The following is a 16,123-nucleotide window of genomic DNA, read 5'->3' as shown; positions in this document are numbered from 1 at the left end:
GCGTCCTGGATTTGGGATGAAATAATCTGAGTTTGAATCCCATCTCTGGCAGGTTTTAGCTGTAGGACTTCATGTAAATCACTGAACCTCAGATCTGACCTTGTAAACCGCTCCTCTTTAAACTCCAGTGGCTCCTTATTACTTCTAGTTGTTATTCAGTTGTGTCCAACTCTTTGTGACCCTATGAACCATACTGTCCATGGGGTTTTCTGGGCAACATAGTGGAGTGGTTTGCCATTTCCTTCTCTAGTAGGTTAAGTCAAACAGAGGTTAAGTGACTTGACTAGGGTCACACAGCTAGTAAGTATCTGCTGCCAAATTTGAACTCAGGAAGATAAATAAAAATTTCCCTCCCTAGCACCAGAGACTCTTCATAAGCTGGTCCCTCCCTACCTTTCCAGTCTTCTTATCCAGTACTCCCTTCCATACACTCTCCAGTCCAGACAAACCAGGGTACTTTCTGTTCCTCACACACAATACTGCCTTTACCTCACTGTCTCCCAGGCCTGGTATGCATTCTCTCCTCACCTCTCGGAATCTCTGATTTCCTCTAAAACTTAGCTAGAGCACCACCTTCAAAGTAAAATCTTTTGTTATCTCCCTAGCTGCTAATGCCTCCCTCCTCCTTCAAATTAGTCAACTTGCACATATTCAGCACATACAGAACTTGTGCATGTCCTTTCCCTCCTTCTCCCCACCTCCCCACCATTAGAAGACTTTATTATCACTCGGGTGTGCCCGCTGTGGCTGATCAGAACAACGTGAGCTCAGAAGGCTCTACCACAGATTGGATACAAGTAGTCCATTGTGAATATTTGGAGTGGGGATATCTCTAAAATTGTGGATCTCAAACTTTCTTTGAGCTACTGCAATTCTGCTTTGCTCACAGAGCACAGCACCTTCTCTGATCTCTGGAGAACACTGGTATCGATTGGGAGACATGGGAGACACTGGCACAGGACCCTTAGAATATAAACTCCTTCAGAGCAAGGCCTAAAGACTTTTATCTTTATCACCACATTACCATAATTTTTTTATTGTTGAGTCTTTCCAGTCATGTCTGACTCCTTATGACCTCATTTAGGGTTTTCTGGGCAAAGATACTAGAGTGGTTTGCCATTTCCTTCTCCAGCTCATTTTACAGATGAGGAAACTGAGGAAAACAGGGTTAAATGAACTCAAGAAGATGAGTCTTCCTGACTCCAGGTCCTGTACTCTGTCCACTGCACCATCAAGTTGCCCAGTTATCATATTTTAGCATGTAGAGAAACTGGACAGTGTCCAGAGAAGGGCAATTAGAATGGTAAAAGGCCTTCAGTTCATGCCAGCGTTTAATACAGTGCCTGGCTCATAAAGAGGTGTTTTAATAAAGGCTCCCTGACGGATTGATCAGTAAAATGGAGATAATATTTGTACCACCTGTCAAATCGGGCCTGCCATTGGTAAAAATGTTTTGTAAGCTCAAGCACTCTAAAAATGTGAACTTTTGTTTAACTTCTTCCCCTTGACCTCCTGCTTATTTCCCCTAACCATCCCCCAGACATCCTGGCCAGTCAGTTTCCTCATCTATAAGATTCCATTCCATAAGCATTTATTAAGCATATACAATTTACAAGTATGAGAGGTATAGTGCCCAAGGGAAGACAATCAGGATGGTAAAGGGTCTCCAGGTAATGCCAGCTATGGACTGACTGAAGGAAAGAGGGATGTTTAACCTGGAAAACAGGAAGACTCTCCTATAGAAGAGGGAATAAGCAGAGATTTGTACCTAGGTGTTCCCTGAATTACAACACAGCTTTAACGTGTATTCTTCACGTTAAAGGGGAAAAAAAGATACTTTATGTTGCCTGGAAAATATACAAATGGGGTAACTAGGTGGTGCAGAGGAAAAAAAAATCATCCTTGGAGGTCAGAGGACCTGAGTTCAAATCTAGCCTCAGATATTTGCTAGCTGTGTGACCCTGAGCAAGTCACTTAAGCCCTATTGCCTCAAGAAGAAAAAGAAGGAAAAGGAATACAGGAAGTCAAAGGAATGAAATTTAAAAAAAAACAACTTTGTACCTTTTTAATTCTAATAAAAATAAACAATTTTAACATTTAAAAAAAAAAAAGAGGGAATGGACTTGTTCTTTCTGACCCAGAGGTCAGAACCAGGAACAATGACTAAGAAGTTATGCAGAAACACACTTAGTCCTGGGGTAAGGAAACATTTCAGACCTGTCCACCAGTGAAATGTGCACAAATTCTGGAAGTAGCAAGTTCCCCCTTCCCTGGAGGTCTTTGAGTTAAGAGAATAACCATTCTCGGAGGGAGACTGAAGGGGAATTCTTGCTCAGGTCGAGGGAGATCTAGATGTCCCTGGTACCTGGAATGCTGTCACTCCTCACTTGTACCTTTGAGGTCCCTTCCAAATCTGAGATTCCACAATTCTGAGGTTTAAACACGAGGTGCAGCTTGTGTTACTGTTCAGTCATGTCTTGGTGTCTTCTTGGCAGATACTTGATTTGCCATTTCCTTCTCCAACTCATTGTGTGGATGAAGAATTGGGGCAAACAGGGTTAAGTAACTTGCCTAAGGCTATATACCTAACAAACATCTGAAGATGATATTTCTGGATTCCAAGCCCAGTGCTCTATACACTGCGTCACCTCAAGGCTTTCATAAGGTACAAAAGCGGTGAATATTTGCATTAGTAAAAGGCCCAAAATACCATACATTGGGGAAACCCCATCACCATATGCAATTTTCATGCAAATAATCATTCCTCCTTCATAGACCTGATCACAGAGTTAAAGCATTTTGCAAAAGGTAAGGATGAGGCAACAAATACCCTCTTTATCTCACACCTGGATTATTGCAATGGCCCGCTGGTTGGTTTTTCTGCCTCAAGTGCCTTTCTATTCCAATCCATTCTCCAAACAGCTGCCAAAGTCATCTTTCTTAATTGCAGATATGAATGTTTTACCTCTCTACTTAATAAACTCCAGTGGCTCCTTATTTCCTCCAGGATCAAATGTCAAATGCTACATTTGGCCTTTAAAGCATTTTATAACTAGACACCTTCCTAGATTTCCAATCTACCTTCCCCTCTATTTATTCTATGATACAATGATACTGGTTTCCTCGATGTTCATCCACAAGCCACCATCTTCAGACTCTGGGTTTTTGGTTTTTTTTTTAAACTAAGTGGTCCCCAAGCATGCCTAAAATTCTCTTTCCCTCCCTCCTCTCTCTCTCTCTCTCTCTTTCTCTCTCTCTCTCCTCTCTCTCTCTCCCTCTGCCTCTCTCTCTCTCTCCCTCCTCCCTCTCTCTCTCCTCATGTCTGCCTGCTGGCTAACTGACAACTCAAAAGCCTTTCCTGGTCCCATACCTTCTCTCTGACATTATTTCCAGTGTAAGTTGTACATATTTTGTTTATTGTTTGCATCGTCTCCTTTCCTCCCCCCCTCCCAGATTGTGACCCACTCAAGGGCAGGGACAGTTTTTGCCCTTCTTTGTATCCTTAGTACTTAGCACAATGCCTGGACACATTTAATAATTGCTTTTGTCCAAGGTGTCAGATCTCTCCCACCTCAGACCTTAGAAAATCAGCTGAGTTGATGGCAATGCTTACTCAAACCAAAGTTCCTGGTCCAGGCAGCTAGGTGATGCACTGCGCCTGGAGTCAGGAATATCAAGAGTCCCATTTGGGCTTAGCTGTATGACCCTGGACAAGTCACTTCAACTCTACCTCACTTTCCTCATCTGTAAAATGGGGGAAAATAATAGTACCTTCCTCCCAGGATTGTTGTGAGGATCAAATAAATAGTTTGATCAAACAATCAAATAATCGTAAAGTGTTTAGCCTGATATATAGAAAACTCATTCCATGTTAGGTGTTAGAATTGTTATTATTCCTGAATAGGGAGAAGAACCAAATCTGAGACACTTATGCACTTCTTACCAGATTACAGAAGGATGAAACTGGCCAAACCAGATCAGGTTTAGAGGGAGGGGCAGTTGCTCTGGAGAGGCAGGTTTAGATGTCAGATTTTCCCATCACTTGGCAGAGGGGGAAAATCCCTTGCCTACTTCAGTCCCACTTTTGGCAAGGCCCAGTTAAGAATCCCTGTGCCCCACCCACGCCAAAGGTAAAAAGGAAGGAAAGGGAGGAGGTTTAGGGGGAATGAAAGGTGAAGGTTTAGGGGCAGAGTTGAGTTGTCTATGAGGTAAAGAATAGAAGCGAGCACATGACATCTTAGAAATCCCTCCCCCCTTCCAAATTACAAATAGCTAAAAAATTCTGGCCCCAAGGCTAGAGGGACCCACCCCAACATGATAGCCCGGTTCTGCCAAGCCCTTCACATCACGTATTGGCTCCAACTGCCCCTACCTCTCCTTCCTTGCTTTTGTCTAAGACCCAGGAGTTGTTTGTTTCTTTATCTGCCCCTACCACCAGCAGCCTGGCAGGTGGGGGTGGGGAAGGCAAGAAGATGCTGCCAGGAGCATCTGGGCTCCCTCAGCCTGAAACTTGACAGAAGGGAGATGTCATGCTTTGTCAGCCTCTGAACAGGACAGGCCAAACCCTAGTGGCACAGGCCCCTACACCCAGAAGCCCCTCTTCTTCGGAATCCTGATTCTATTCCACTGTACCGAGAAAGATGCCCCCCACCTTCGCTGCTGTCAAATACCAACAATTCCCTGTGACACCCATAAGCTTCCCCACATGACATGAAGCAGCTGGGGAGACAGTGAGAGCACCATCTTCCCAATCCCGCCGAGACCAGACTGCCAAGGAAACCTCAACTCTTTCCTAAGACATATTGGGGTACCTGCACATGTGTTAAGATGAAGGGAAAACACAGAGACAGGCCTAGAAGAGTCTTATATCTAGGATTTGGAACTTAACTAGGCTAATGCTGGTGGTATAGGAAATGCTGATCCAGGAATTAGCAGAAATAGGGACCAGAGGTGACAGTGGCTGGTGAGAGGGGTAAAAACAAGGATTAAGACTGAGGGAGAGCGGAAAATAGACCATGGCAAATAGACTGTGATAAGGAAACCTTGGAGGAGAGCTTTCCTCAGGAGAGATAGTGAAGCCAAAGGGTAGGCTGTACTCTTGCCCCTGTCCCTTGCATCTTGAGCACTGTGCTCAGGTCTAGGAGATATAATTTAAGGAAGCCACAGATTAGTCGGAGTGTATAAAGGAGAAAACAATCAGGATTTTGAAGGCCATGAATAGTTGAAGTCATAAAACAATTAGGGGAAAGCTCAAAGAATATCTGGCCTACATAAAGGTAGATTGGCATAGATAAAGATTTGGAAGCATTTGGGGGGCAAGATAGCTAGCCTCAAATGTTTGAAAGGCTGTCCCATACAAGATTCGATCTGCTCAGCTCCAGAGCAAGTGGAGGAGACCTAGTGAGTAAGACAGGCTTGACAGAAGTTAAAAATTCCCAATAGCTGGTTATCCATCAGTGGACTGGGCTAAGAAGCTGCTGATTTTGTTCATCTGTGCCCCAGCTCTGAGTTGAGCCATTCTGGGGAACCCTACCCATTATCTGGGGGGGGGGGGGGCCGATTCAGGAAACACAAGCTTCACAAACAGATGCACCTGTGTTTGAGATGGGAGGAGGAGACAGCCCCTCATCATCACAGAGCCCCGGGGGAGTGGGGCAGCCTCCAGATGTCACCAGCAGACGTGGAGGGATGGGTATGATCAATTCCGGGCTCTGGCACTTGATGACCAGGGGCTACTCGGTGGGTCCCTTCCTCATCCCTGATGAAGTTTCCTTCCTCATCCCTGATGAGAGGTTTCCTTCCTCGTCGATAAATCTCTTGGCAAGGGGAGTCCCTGGCCTCGCACATCCGACAAGGGAAGACGGGCGTTATGTAAACTGGCCTGAGAACTATGAGATCCCAGGTCGTCGTGAAATAGCAGGACTTGGAGCCCCGCTAACCAGTTCAAGGTTAATATCCAAGATATTAACCAATCTGTCAATTGCCGGCTCCTCCCCTCTCCCGGTGCTCCCTTAGCTCGATCCCGTGGGCCTGGCACCGGGCCCCGCCGTAACTCCAGCCTCCCCCTACCCCCGAGCGCCACGAGGTCCCCTCTTCGGGTCCCCATCCCTTCCTCCGCCGCCACGTGCTCGGGTCCGCAGGGACCGCCACGGCGCGCCCCGGGAGGCGCGGGAAACACCCGGGGGTGCTCCGCCCAGGAACCCTGAAAATTCCCGCGTTGCGCCCCCAAGGGCTTGCGCGCACCCCTAAGTGCCCGGGGACGCCAGGGTGGGCAGGGCCAGGGACCCCCCCATCTCGTCTCCTGTACGCGCTGGGGCGGCGCAAAGTGGGGATGGCCAGCGGCAGATCGGAGTTGGGAGGCCACGGGCCATTACGGGCATGGCGGGACTCGAACCTCCTCCCCTCCGGGGTCCCCTATCTCCCCATGCCCCTGCGTGCACATCGAGGACCGCACCTGCTCGGGGTCCAGCTCCTCCGGCTCTCAGCTCCTGCTCGGCTCGATTCCCGCTTCTCGCTCCCCGCAAGCCCTGGCCCCCTTCAAAGCCCTCCCCAGATCCCGCCCACAAACACGCCCCACCCGGCAGCTCTCCACCCCTCCTCCTCCGCTCCCCAAGCCGAACTTCTCCTCCTCTTCGAACACCCCTTGCCTCAGGCCAGGGAGCCAAACCCCTAAACCCCCGCCCCCAACGACACCCCATAACCCTTCTCCAAAACCCTAGGATTGGCCTCCCCCACCTCTACTTAATGGTAAATTGTTCTTTCCACACCCCACGGAAATATCCTGTTTCTACACCACTCTAGGACTCTCCCAAACCCATATTCCAGGGGGACCCCTTCAACTGGTACATCCCCCCACTGGGATACCCCATTTATTGATATACCTCCCCATCTTGGGCCACACAACCTCCCAACTATGGTTCCCCCTTTACCTCCCAAACTCTAAAACCCTAAATACAACCTTTCCTTTAACAATAATTTCATTAATTTCAGAAGGAAAAATCAGGGTTAGGGAACGGGGGCTCTGCTTTTTTGGGGAAACCTTTTTTTTTTGCATCCCCAACGCTTAACACAATAACTTGGCACACAGCAGGCATTTGAGCAACATGACTTAACTGACTTTACTCTCTCTGCTACCTCCCTCACCCCAATCACCCTTATTCTCCAGATTCAACCCCTTTTGTTCCCACGACTCTAAGCTCTCCCTCCCCAAGCACACTGCTATCTTTACCTGCCTTCTCTCTACTAAATGTTTTCTCTCCCATGATTCTCTTGGACCCTCAAACTTGAACTCCCTTATTTATATTTCCTGTAACTGTCTCCTTTCCTGAGCAGGATGTCTCCTTTCAGACCATTTCGGTTTTTTATTCACTTCTCTCCCTTCACCACCTCCAATTCCCTTTGTTCTCATTCTTTCTCCACACTTATGCATTGGGGGAAGGTTGGAGTTTGTCTCTAGGTCAGTCTTCCCACAGTCCTGGACTCATACTTAATCCTAAGTTAGATCCCATCAGCACATCCACCCTATTTATATCGGAGACTAGCTTTGAGGGAATGAGAGGGAAAAGAGGTTTTGGGATGTCTTATGGAGGTCACATCCCTAAAATGAATCTCAGTGTCTATTTTCAGTAGTTTCTAGACAATCCATGGTCCCTTTGCTTGGCCCCAGGTCTCACTGGTAATGAGTTATCAATTAAGCTGGATTTAGCCAGCAGACAATAGGGATTCGATTGGGGGTAATTCTAGAAGGAATGTTTCTGAGAAGACAGTTTCCAACTTCTTGACAAGAGCATAAGAAGGAGATATAGCTAATAAAGTATGCAGTCAAGATGACTTGGAGTCAGAAAGACCTGAGTTCAAATCCTGTCTTCAGCATTTATTAGGAGCTGGTGAGCCTAAGTCAACAAACCTTTCAGCCTCATTTTCTGCACCAGTGAAAAGGGAACAATAATTGCACCTTTTTGTGGGAGGGAATCAAATAAGATAACGTGTGCAGAACTGCTTAGCAGTGGTTAAAGTACAATGCAAATTAGGGCTATTATTTTTATTAGAAAGATGGAAGTCTCTAGGGAACCTCTAGGGCTCACTTCACTACCATCACCCTGCTGCCTCTACCTAAGTGCCCTGCCCCTCCCTCTTTAGGGAGGCAAGATAAGGCTAATTAACAATTAATAATAATTACAACCAAGAATTCCTCAGAGATAGCCAGATCAAGCTGGGGAGATAAACTCTTGTTTTTTCCAATTCATTCTCCCCCAACATACATACATTTAGATCAAAGAAGGGAAGGGGGTCCTCAGTTCTTAGTCCTAGGCTTTTATCCCAAATGTTTTCTCTCATACATACAGGCCCAGAGTCCAGGATACAAAACAGACCGGTATGGATATACATTCACAAATACCCCAGATTCTCTCTAATATATCACCAAGGTCACCATGCCCTTGACCTCAAAGGTCCACTGCCCTTGCCTCAGCCTGAGTGGGAAGCCCAGAAAAAGGAATAGTTTTGTCTTTCTAGGGGACACGAAGGCCCGGAACCCACCCCCACCCCTCTGTGCAAATAGATGTGGCCAGCAATCATTGGTGTTGTGTCTAAAGGAGGCCCAGAGTGGGAAGGGAAGATCAGGGAAGTGGTCACTGTCTTCGGTCAGACTGGAGAAGGCTTATTCTCTTGTAAATCAACACCGCCCCCCGCCCCCCCCATTCCTCTAGGGCTGGGTGGTTGGCAACAACCCTGGCTGTTATTGCTGGAGGGCCGCCCATTATCCCGCCCAACCTGGGCACTAGACCAGCTCTACCACCTAGGCACCCAGCCAGTGATTCTTCCCCCTCCATCGCCTTCCCAGGAAACTGGACTCCTGGAGATGTGGTTTTTGGACACAGGAGCCCTCTGGTGGGCATACTCGGGAGGCTCTAGGCTGTCGCAAGTGGAAATCTGTTGCTATGCTAGCCTGTGTCCACCATGCCAAAGAATCATATGTCCTTGGACCCCACAGGACACTTCTAAATCAACCCTAACTGGACACTGCTCATGCCATCCCACCATGGGTTCACCCTTAGGTGCCTATCAGTGGGGTGTATGGAGATTGGAGGGAGGGAAGAACACTTACTAACCAGGGGGTTTGAGGCAAATTAGTTTGGTCTATTTTGAAGATGGGTAGAGGGTGGGCATTATAAATTATCTCCAAGGTTCCCTATCTGGCCTTTGATTCCCAACCCTGATGGACTCAGGTTATCTCCAAATCTTTCTTTGTCCTCCCAGGTTCCTCAGTCAGCCTCTCTCCCAGATAATCAATGCTATAAATCTCCTTTCTTTGTAGTTAACCAAGTCACCACAGTTTGAGAAATGTATGGCTTAAAGTGTCTCTGTTCCCATGTGTCATGGGCTCTCGTATATTTTGCACCCCACAGATGAGTTTTTCTGTGAAGAATGTGTTTGTTCTGTTTGTGTTAAGGGTGCTGAGCCTGCCGGGTATTCTTGAGTGTCCCCTGATATCCGTGGGGGTCTGGGGGAGGTGATTCTTTTGCTAGTCTACTTGTCCATCTCACCTCCCTCCTCCCCCTCCACTATTCCCCCCCGCCTTCTCTAGGCTTGCCAACCCCACCCTACTCCATTTCTCAGACTTCTGACCACCCCACCCCCATGCTCAGGATCACTGGAGAAGGGAGGTGGTAGTGGTACACTGATGTGGAAGGAGTCCCTTCTCTACCCCCTTAGCCTCCTCCCCCTGACTCCAACCTTGCATTAGTAGAGGTCAGTACCCGTAAAAGTCCCAGTGCCTTCCCCTCCTCTTCCTAAAGGGCGAGACTGGCCCTTTGATTCCTTAGCCCCAATTTCCCCACGATCATCATTCCACTTGCCCCGCCCCCATCTTCTTCAGGATGCCCTTTCTCATACATTCTCATACTTCCCCTCGAATCTCCCTCCCTGTTTACCTGGGTTCGCATTCCCGGGACACCCACTCATTTTGCTCCCCCAGATCCTTGCATCTCCATCTCCATCTCCTTTTCTGTCAGTTGCTCTTCCTGGGCTTCAAGCAGGTCCCCAGTAGCGTGAGAACCTCTGGAGCCCCGCCCGGCATCCAGCCAACATCCCCCGCCCCGCCTTCCAGCAGGCTCTGGTCGCAGCCGGGAGGGAACCTGTCCTTTGTACCCCCTCTTCCCAGATCTCCGCCTGCCTTAGCTCAGGGCCAGAACGGCAGCCATGTCCACTGCACAACTAGCGGGGAGGGGGTTGGTCATGAACCAGACAGGTCCGGACCGCCTGCAGGACCGTGAATTCGGAGGCAGGTGGTTTTCATTCATACCCGCAACCCTCCCCGGCGTGTTGCGTATAGGAGGGGATCAGCAAACTGGAAGGAAGATTGAAGCTCGCAGCGTCCAGGCTGACCTTGGAGGGGGGTGCTGGGGAAGAGGTACTACTGGTCCAACCCGGGCACCTCAACCGTAGAGGCGGGGTGGGGTTAGGGGCCCAGGAGAGGAAGGGGTTCAAACTCAGGGGTTTTCTGAGGTTCTCAGGTTGTCGGGAGAGTGGTTACCCTAGTAAGAAGTGTCGGGAGGGTGTGGGGGGGGGCGGGGGTCAGCCTGACCAGGGTACAGTCACAGAGGATTGCTACTACCCTAGGGTAAGGTTGACAGTCTTCATCCATGGTACTTGTCCTGCAGTGCCAGTGGGCGAAGGGCTCCCTTGAGGGGCAGTTAGGGAGATGCCTGTCCCTGGTTAGGACCTCCTTCCAGTCCATATAGTGAGCCTGCGTGGCAGAAGCTGTACCATAAGAAGAATGTGGCTAGACAAGGAAGAGTAGGAGCATTGGTCTCCTTTCCTTTGTATCTGCCACATAAAGTCAATTGGGACTCTGTACTCTGTGGTTGACCACCTGGAGCAAGTTGAATTTTAGATTAAGCAAATTATTGAAATTTACGTGGAAATCAATCTTGTTCTGACTTCTTGATGTTCCTTGCATGGAACACCCTCCTTTACCCCTGCCCCTATCCCTCAACCCAAGAGAGACCTACATCCTGTGTCAGACCCTTAACTCAAGACTCCAGTCCCTATTCCTAGAAAGGATAGCTTCCTCTTCCTCCTCCTCCTCCTCTTAGGTGGGTTCCTATCAGTCTAAAATCTTCAACTCACTCTAGTCTGACTTCCCCACTTCTGGAAGGATCAGACTTTACCTTTTCTCTGGTTGCCTTTTCCCTCCTCACCTCCACTTCCTAGTTTCCTTTGAGACTCATCTCAAAGGCCTTTCCTACTCCGATCCACTCTCCAGTGCTTTCCCCACTGGATTATCTCAGATTTATAGTTTACATATGTTTTTGAATGTACGTAATTGTTTGCATATCGTTCCCCCTTCCTCCTTTAGAGTGTGAATTCCTTGAAATCAGAACCTGTGTTTTGGGGTTTTTTTCTGTATCCTCAGAGCTTATCACTGTACCTGGAATACTTTAAACTTTTAATAAATGTTTGTTGACTTATTTTTTTATTTCTCTTATTTTAGGAAAGGAAATCCTGGCCCCTCTTTCTCCTTAGGAAAATCCTGTCTTCCAAATCTTACCCTAAATCTGGGCTGTCTTCCAGAATGACAAAGCTCAGAGACCTTCTCAGGAGTTGATATTGAGAAAGTCACTTGGACTATATCTCCTAATATCTCATTGGGAAGACACTCCCTCCCCCTGCCTCATCCCCCTCCCCAAGCAGGCTACTTTTGATCTCTTCGCTAGGCCACTGTCCTCTGAGAGAAAATTTGGGATGAAGGATTAAAGTACTGAGCTCTCAGTCAGGTCGATCAACTCTCAGAGGTAAAAGATTCACAGAGAAGCAGAAAGAAAAAAATTAGACACAGTAAAGAAACTCCTGGCAAGGCCAACCATGGACAAAGATTGTGGAAGCAACTCCTTCCTTGCCACTTGTCTGTGCAGGATTAAAAGATTGTTTTGCTTAGATTTGGGGACAAAGCCAGGTGCCCTGAGTTCTAATCTCAGACTCCCTTCTCTCTGAACCTGGGCAAGGGATTATGTCCTTTCTGGGCTTTGATTCTCCCTTTGGACAAAAGGGAGAATTCTTCCTTCAGCCAGTGGGCGTTAAGGGAGTATATTCAGAAAAAAGACAGATGTGAAAGAAGGCTTGAGAAGGAAGAGGCATGAAAGATTCAGGATTAATTAGCTTCTTTTATTTTCCGCTAGACAGGGCAGCGCTCAGAACCGACAGATGGCATTAGGACCAGGCACACATTCAGTCCACCAACACGCAGAGGGGGTTGGGGGAAGGGATTGTCTGAAAACAGAGGTCCAGGTGAGAAAATCCCCCAATTAACCTCTCTTGTCCGACAAGATAAAGCAGGATGATCTTGTTCTCTTTGTGACATCTCCTTGGAGCAGAGTAAGTAGGTTAATGTTTTCTGCCCTGGGGGAAAGTGGGGGAAGGTAGAGCACAGAAAAATAGCCAGTAGTGTTGGGAGTCTTTCTTTGTACCCTCCCCACCCCACTGCCACCTCAAAAAAGAGACATCCCAAGACTCCAGGCTCCTATTCTAGAAAGATCTTTTTCTTTTCCTCCTTCTCCTATTAAGCCCAGTGGTAGAAGAGGGCTTACTTTAGGGCTTTGCAGTTTTGCTTCCCCCACCCCAAATCTAGCCTCCCTTGCTCTCTACCCCATTTCTCTGTGCATCGGGCTGGTGTCGGAGGCTGAGGGCATAGAGAAGGCAGCCCAAGAGAGCTTGGCGAGTCTCCTGAGAGCCCAGGCGTTGGGCCAGGCGGCGCAGCAGGGGCACAAGGTGCTTTCGAGCGAGGCGGGCAGTAGGCAGCAGCAGGCGAGATAGCAGAGTTCTTAGCAGCAGCGGAAGCAATGGAACAGGCATGGTGGAAGGCCCAGCTGGACTCAGTCAGCGCTGTGGAGTGGGGAAGGGGAGGACAGCACTACAGAGGCATCTACCAAGACCACTCCTCCCAGACCTTTCCTCCCATTGGGGTTCAATCTCTAACACCTTCTCCATTAGTTTTGGGGTTTTGAAGGGGAGGGGAGGAGGAAGGGGTTTGTTGTCTCACTTATGCCCCCTGACCCTTCTGGTAATATTTCATTGGTTGCCAACTCTTACTCTTTTTTTTTCTACTTTCAAAATACTTTCCTTCAGTTTCCTTCTTTGGTTTTTGTTCTAAGGGAGAAAAGACAAGCAGTTTTCTCCCCATTGTATAGAGGAGAAAATTTGAGACCCAAAGATCTCTCAGTTTCTTGCCTGGGGTCAGGAAATCTTAAAACAAGGGCAAAACTCTGGGGCTTTTCTGTCTTCTCAACCCGGGGTTCCTTCTACTAAACCTATCTTTCCTCTTCAAACACATTTTTAGCTCCCTACCTAGTTTCTGTTACTCTCTTGTTGAACCACATTTCCTGTGGGTTCCTTCTGTGTAGACAGAAGACTCTTCCATGACTACCCCTCATTTTTGGTCCTGTCCCTCCCAATCTCCAGTCATTGACCCTCTCCCACCCTTTCCATCCCCAGCAAGTCAGGGTGAGTTCTCACCTGTCTAGTAGTGGTATTGATGGGGTCAGAGAGTAAGTATTCAATGTTCTGTCCACTACACCAAGTTGAGCTGTATTTCAGAAAGTTCATGCATTTCTGTGCCTGTATTTCCTCTGAAAAAATAATGAAGGGTCTCCTATCTAGTACTTGTTGCTCTCAGCTCTCTCCTTAGCAGAAAATAATTTCTACTTAAGGGGATTGAGGATGAATGAAGAGAGATCACCAGCCAGCCTTGCCCCACCCACAACAGCTGGGACAAACTTGATAAGGGGGGGGGGGGGTAATGGAGAGGAGACAGCTGGGGGGAGTGGGGAGAAGTAGGGAGGCACAACTGAGGTGGCAGCTGGCATGATGAGAGGAAGGGATCCAGCTGGACTGGGTTGGGCACCATTCTTCAGTCTAGGGGGAGTAAGGGATAGTCTTCTGTCTTTGCCCATCTTCTGTTTTCTCTACTTCCATCCTAGTCTATCTGGCCCTTAGAAAGAGCTCCATGAAGAATGCCCTAGGGTTGCAGTATCGGCTAAGTGTTAATATCCTCTTAAATTCCCTCAGGGACCTGGACAGGATAATCATCTTTTTTTTTCAGAGGAAAGACAGATGAAGAAATGTTGTGAAATACAACTGAACTTAGTGTAGCAGAAAGAACACTGGCCAGTTACCCTTTGAACCCATTTACTAATCAGATATTCTGAGGTCAAAGATGGAGGAAAGATGTGATATACCCCCCAAATGTTTATAGTCACACTTCTTGTTTTAACAAAAAAAACAGAGAATGAGTTGGGTGCTCATCATTTGGGGAGTGGCTGAACAAATTGCAAACAAGATGTGAATGTAATGGAACATTATGATGAATTCAGGGAAATAGAACTTGTATGAACTGGCACAGAGTAAAGTAAGCAGTGTCAGGGAAACAGTTTACTTCAAGATCACAACAGCAACAATCAATGCCAGCTTTAGGGGACTGATAGGGAGGCATACATGCCTGCTATTCCCACAGAGAAGTGGTAGACGGTGGACATAGAATGAGACATTCCTTGTCAGATATGGTCAGTGTCTTGAATTGTTGTTTAACTGTCCTTTATATCAAAGGAGGGTTTTATGGCAGTGGCAGGATCTTCATTGGGAAATGATAATTTTTTTAAAAAGAACTTAAATAGATTTATATGAACTGATGCAAAGTGAAGTGAGCAGAACCAGGAGAATGTTGTACACGGTAACAGCAATATTGTACAATGTTCAACGGTGAATGACTTAGTTGTTCTCAGCAATTCAAGAATCCAAGACAATTCCAAAGGACTTATGATGAAAAATGCTATCTGCCTCCAGAGAAAGAACTGATAGAGTCTGAACGTCGGTCGAAACACACTTTTCAAACTTTTTACACTTTTTTGTCTGTGTTTTCTTTCAAAACATGGCTAATATGGTTTAAAACTCAGTCAGACATGGAAGACACCAATGTCATCCTCTGCATCCTGGGCCATCACTAGTCATCTGTACTTTTGTCCTACTACTGTTCAGACTCTGGAAGAGAGAGTGAGGCTGATAACTTTGTGCAACTCTGCCTCACTTAAATCCAGTCCACTCAAATCATCACCCATAATGTCATTAGTCCTCTTTGAAAATGAAGGGTAAACAACAATATGGAAATCTGTTTTGAATGACTGCACATATATAATCTATATCGAACTGCTTGCCTTCTCAAGGGAGAAGGGAAGGGAGGGAACAAATCTGTAACTCAGAATTTTAAAAATTGAATTAAAAATGTTTTTACACGTAATTAAAATTTAATTAATAATTTATACGTAATTAAAATTTAAAAATAAACTATGGGACAAAAAAGGATAAACAAAAGGAAAATATAGAATTGATACATTTCTGTAAAAACTAAAGAAAAGGGACTTCCATAAAGCATTTATTTTAGAAAAGCCAGTCAAGAAACATAGGTGCTAATCACAGCCCACATCTATTTACTTTTCATATATATATGTATACATATATGTGTATATATGTGTGTGTGTATGTATATACATATATTTCTCTGTGAGTGTGTTTTATTAGTAGTGGCTGTACGCTGAAGAAACAATGGGTGTGAAAAAAAATACTGTCTATGGAGTCACAAACATTGTGTGACCTTGGGCAAGTCACCAAACCCAAAGTACTTCAAGGTGGGTGCTGTTTTAGAGACTGTCCTCCCCTCACCACCAAACATACTTTTTTATAGCTGAGGAAACTTGAGAGCTGGTGAGATTTAGTGATTGCCATGGGTGGAGTGGATAGAGCACTGGACTTTTAGTCTGAAAGATCAAGGTTCAAATCCTGCCTCAGATATTTACTAGCTATGTGTTACTGGATAAGTCACTTGCAGTCTCAGGTTTCTGATTCACCAGCTGTAAAATAAGGAGGGTTGGAGTCAGTGGGCTTTGTTTCAGGTCCTTGCCAGTTCTTATACTCTTACGATTTGCTAGAAGTCACTGGGCTTTAATCCAGAAAAATGAAGCTTATTACACTTGTTTATTTGGGCAAGTTCACTTCCCTTCTCTGGGCCTCCGTTTCCTAGCCTAGAGATATTTCCATACCCCACTCAGAGAGGGCTGGTTTGCCTAGACAAGTA

General features: G+C 46.7%; 2 protein-coding genes across 5 annotated transcripts in view; both read right to left on the bottom strand.

The window, feature by feature from the left end:
• The window catches only part of SLC29A1 (solute carrier family 29 member 1 (Augustine blood group)), a 30,411-nt gene extending 20,194 nt beyond the window's left edge, over positions 1–10,217 (bottom strand). For 2 of the 4 annotated variants that reach the window (XM_072642301.1, XM_072642304.1), the window contains exon 1: positions 9,933–10,217. The gene's annotated coding sequence lies outside the window, so the exon portion shown is untranslated. Of the gene's footprint in view, positions 1–6,454; positions 6,569–9,932 lie in introns of those variants that run through there. The other 2 variants (XM_072642303.1, XM_072642300.1) reach the window with 2 other exon arrangements.
• A 2,311-nt stretch (positions 10,218–12,528) lies between these two features.
• On the bottom strand, positions 12,529–13,602 carry MYMX (myomixer, myoblast fusion factor). Its single transcript, XM_072642310.1, has 2 exons — positions 13,513–13,602; positions 12,529–12,882 (listed from the first exon to the last, which is right to left on the bottom strand). Exon 2 carries the CDS (start codon positions 12,850–12,852, stop codon positions 12,625–12,627), a length of 228 nt encoding a protein of 75 aa, XP_072498411.1. The 5' UTR covers positions 12,853–12,882; positions 13,513–13,602; the 3' UTR covers positions 12,529–12,624.
• Positions 13,603–16,123: the final 2,521 nt, after the last annotated feature.

The sequence above is a fragment of the Notamacropus eugenii genome, chromosome 2, assembly GCF_028372415.1.
Source record: "Notamacropus eugenii isolate mMacEug1 chromosome 2, mMacEug1.pri_v2, whole genome shotgun sequence".
NCBI lineage: Eukaryota > Metazoa > Chordata > Mammalia > Diprotodontia > Macropodidae > Notamacropus > Notamacropus eugenii.
Note: the sequence above shows the minus strand (reverse complement) of the source record. Positions and strands in the feature narration are given on the sequence as shown.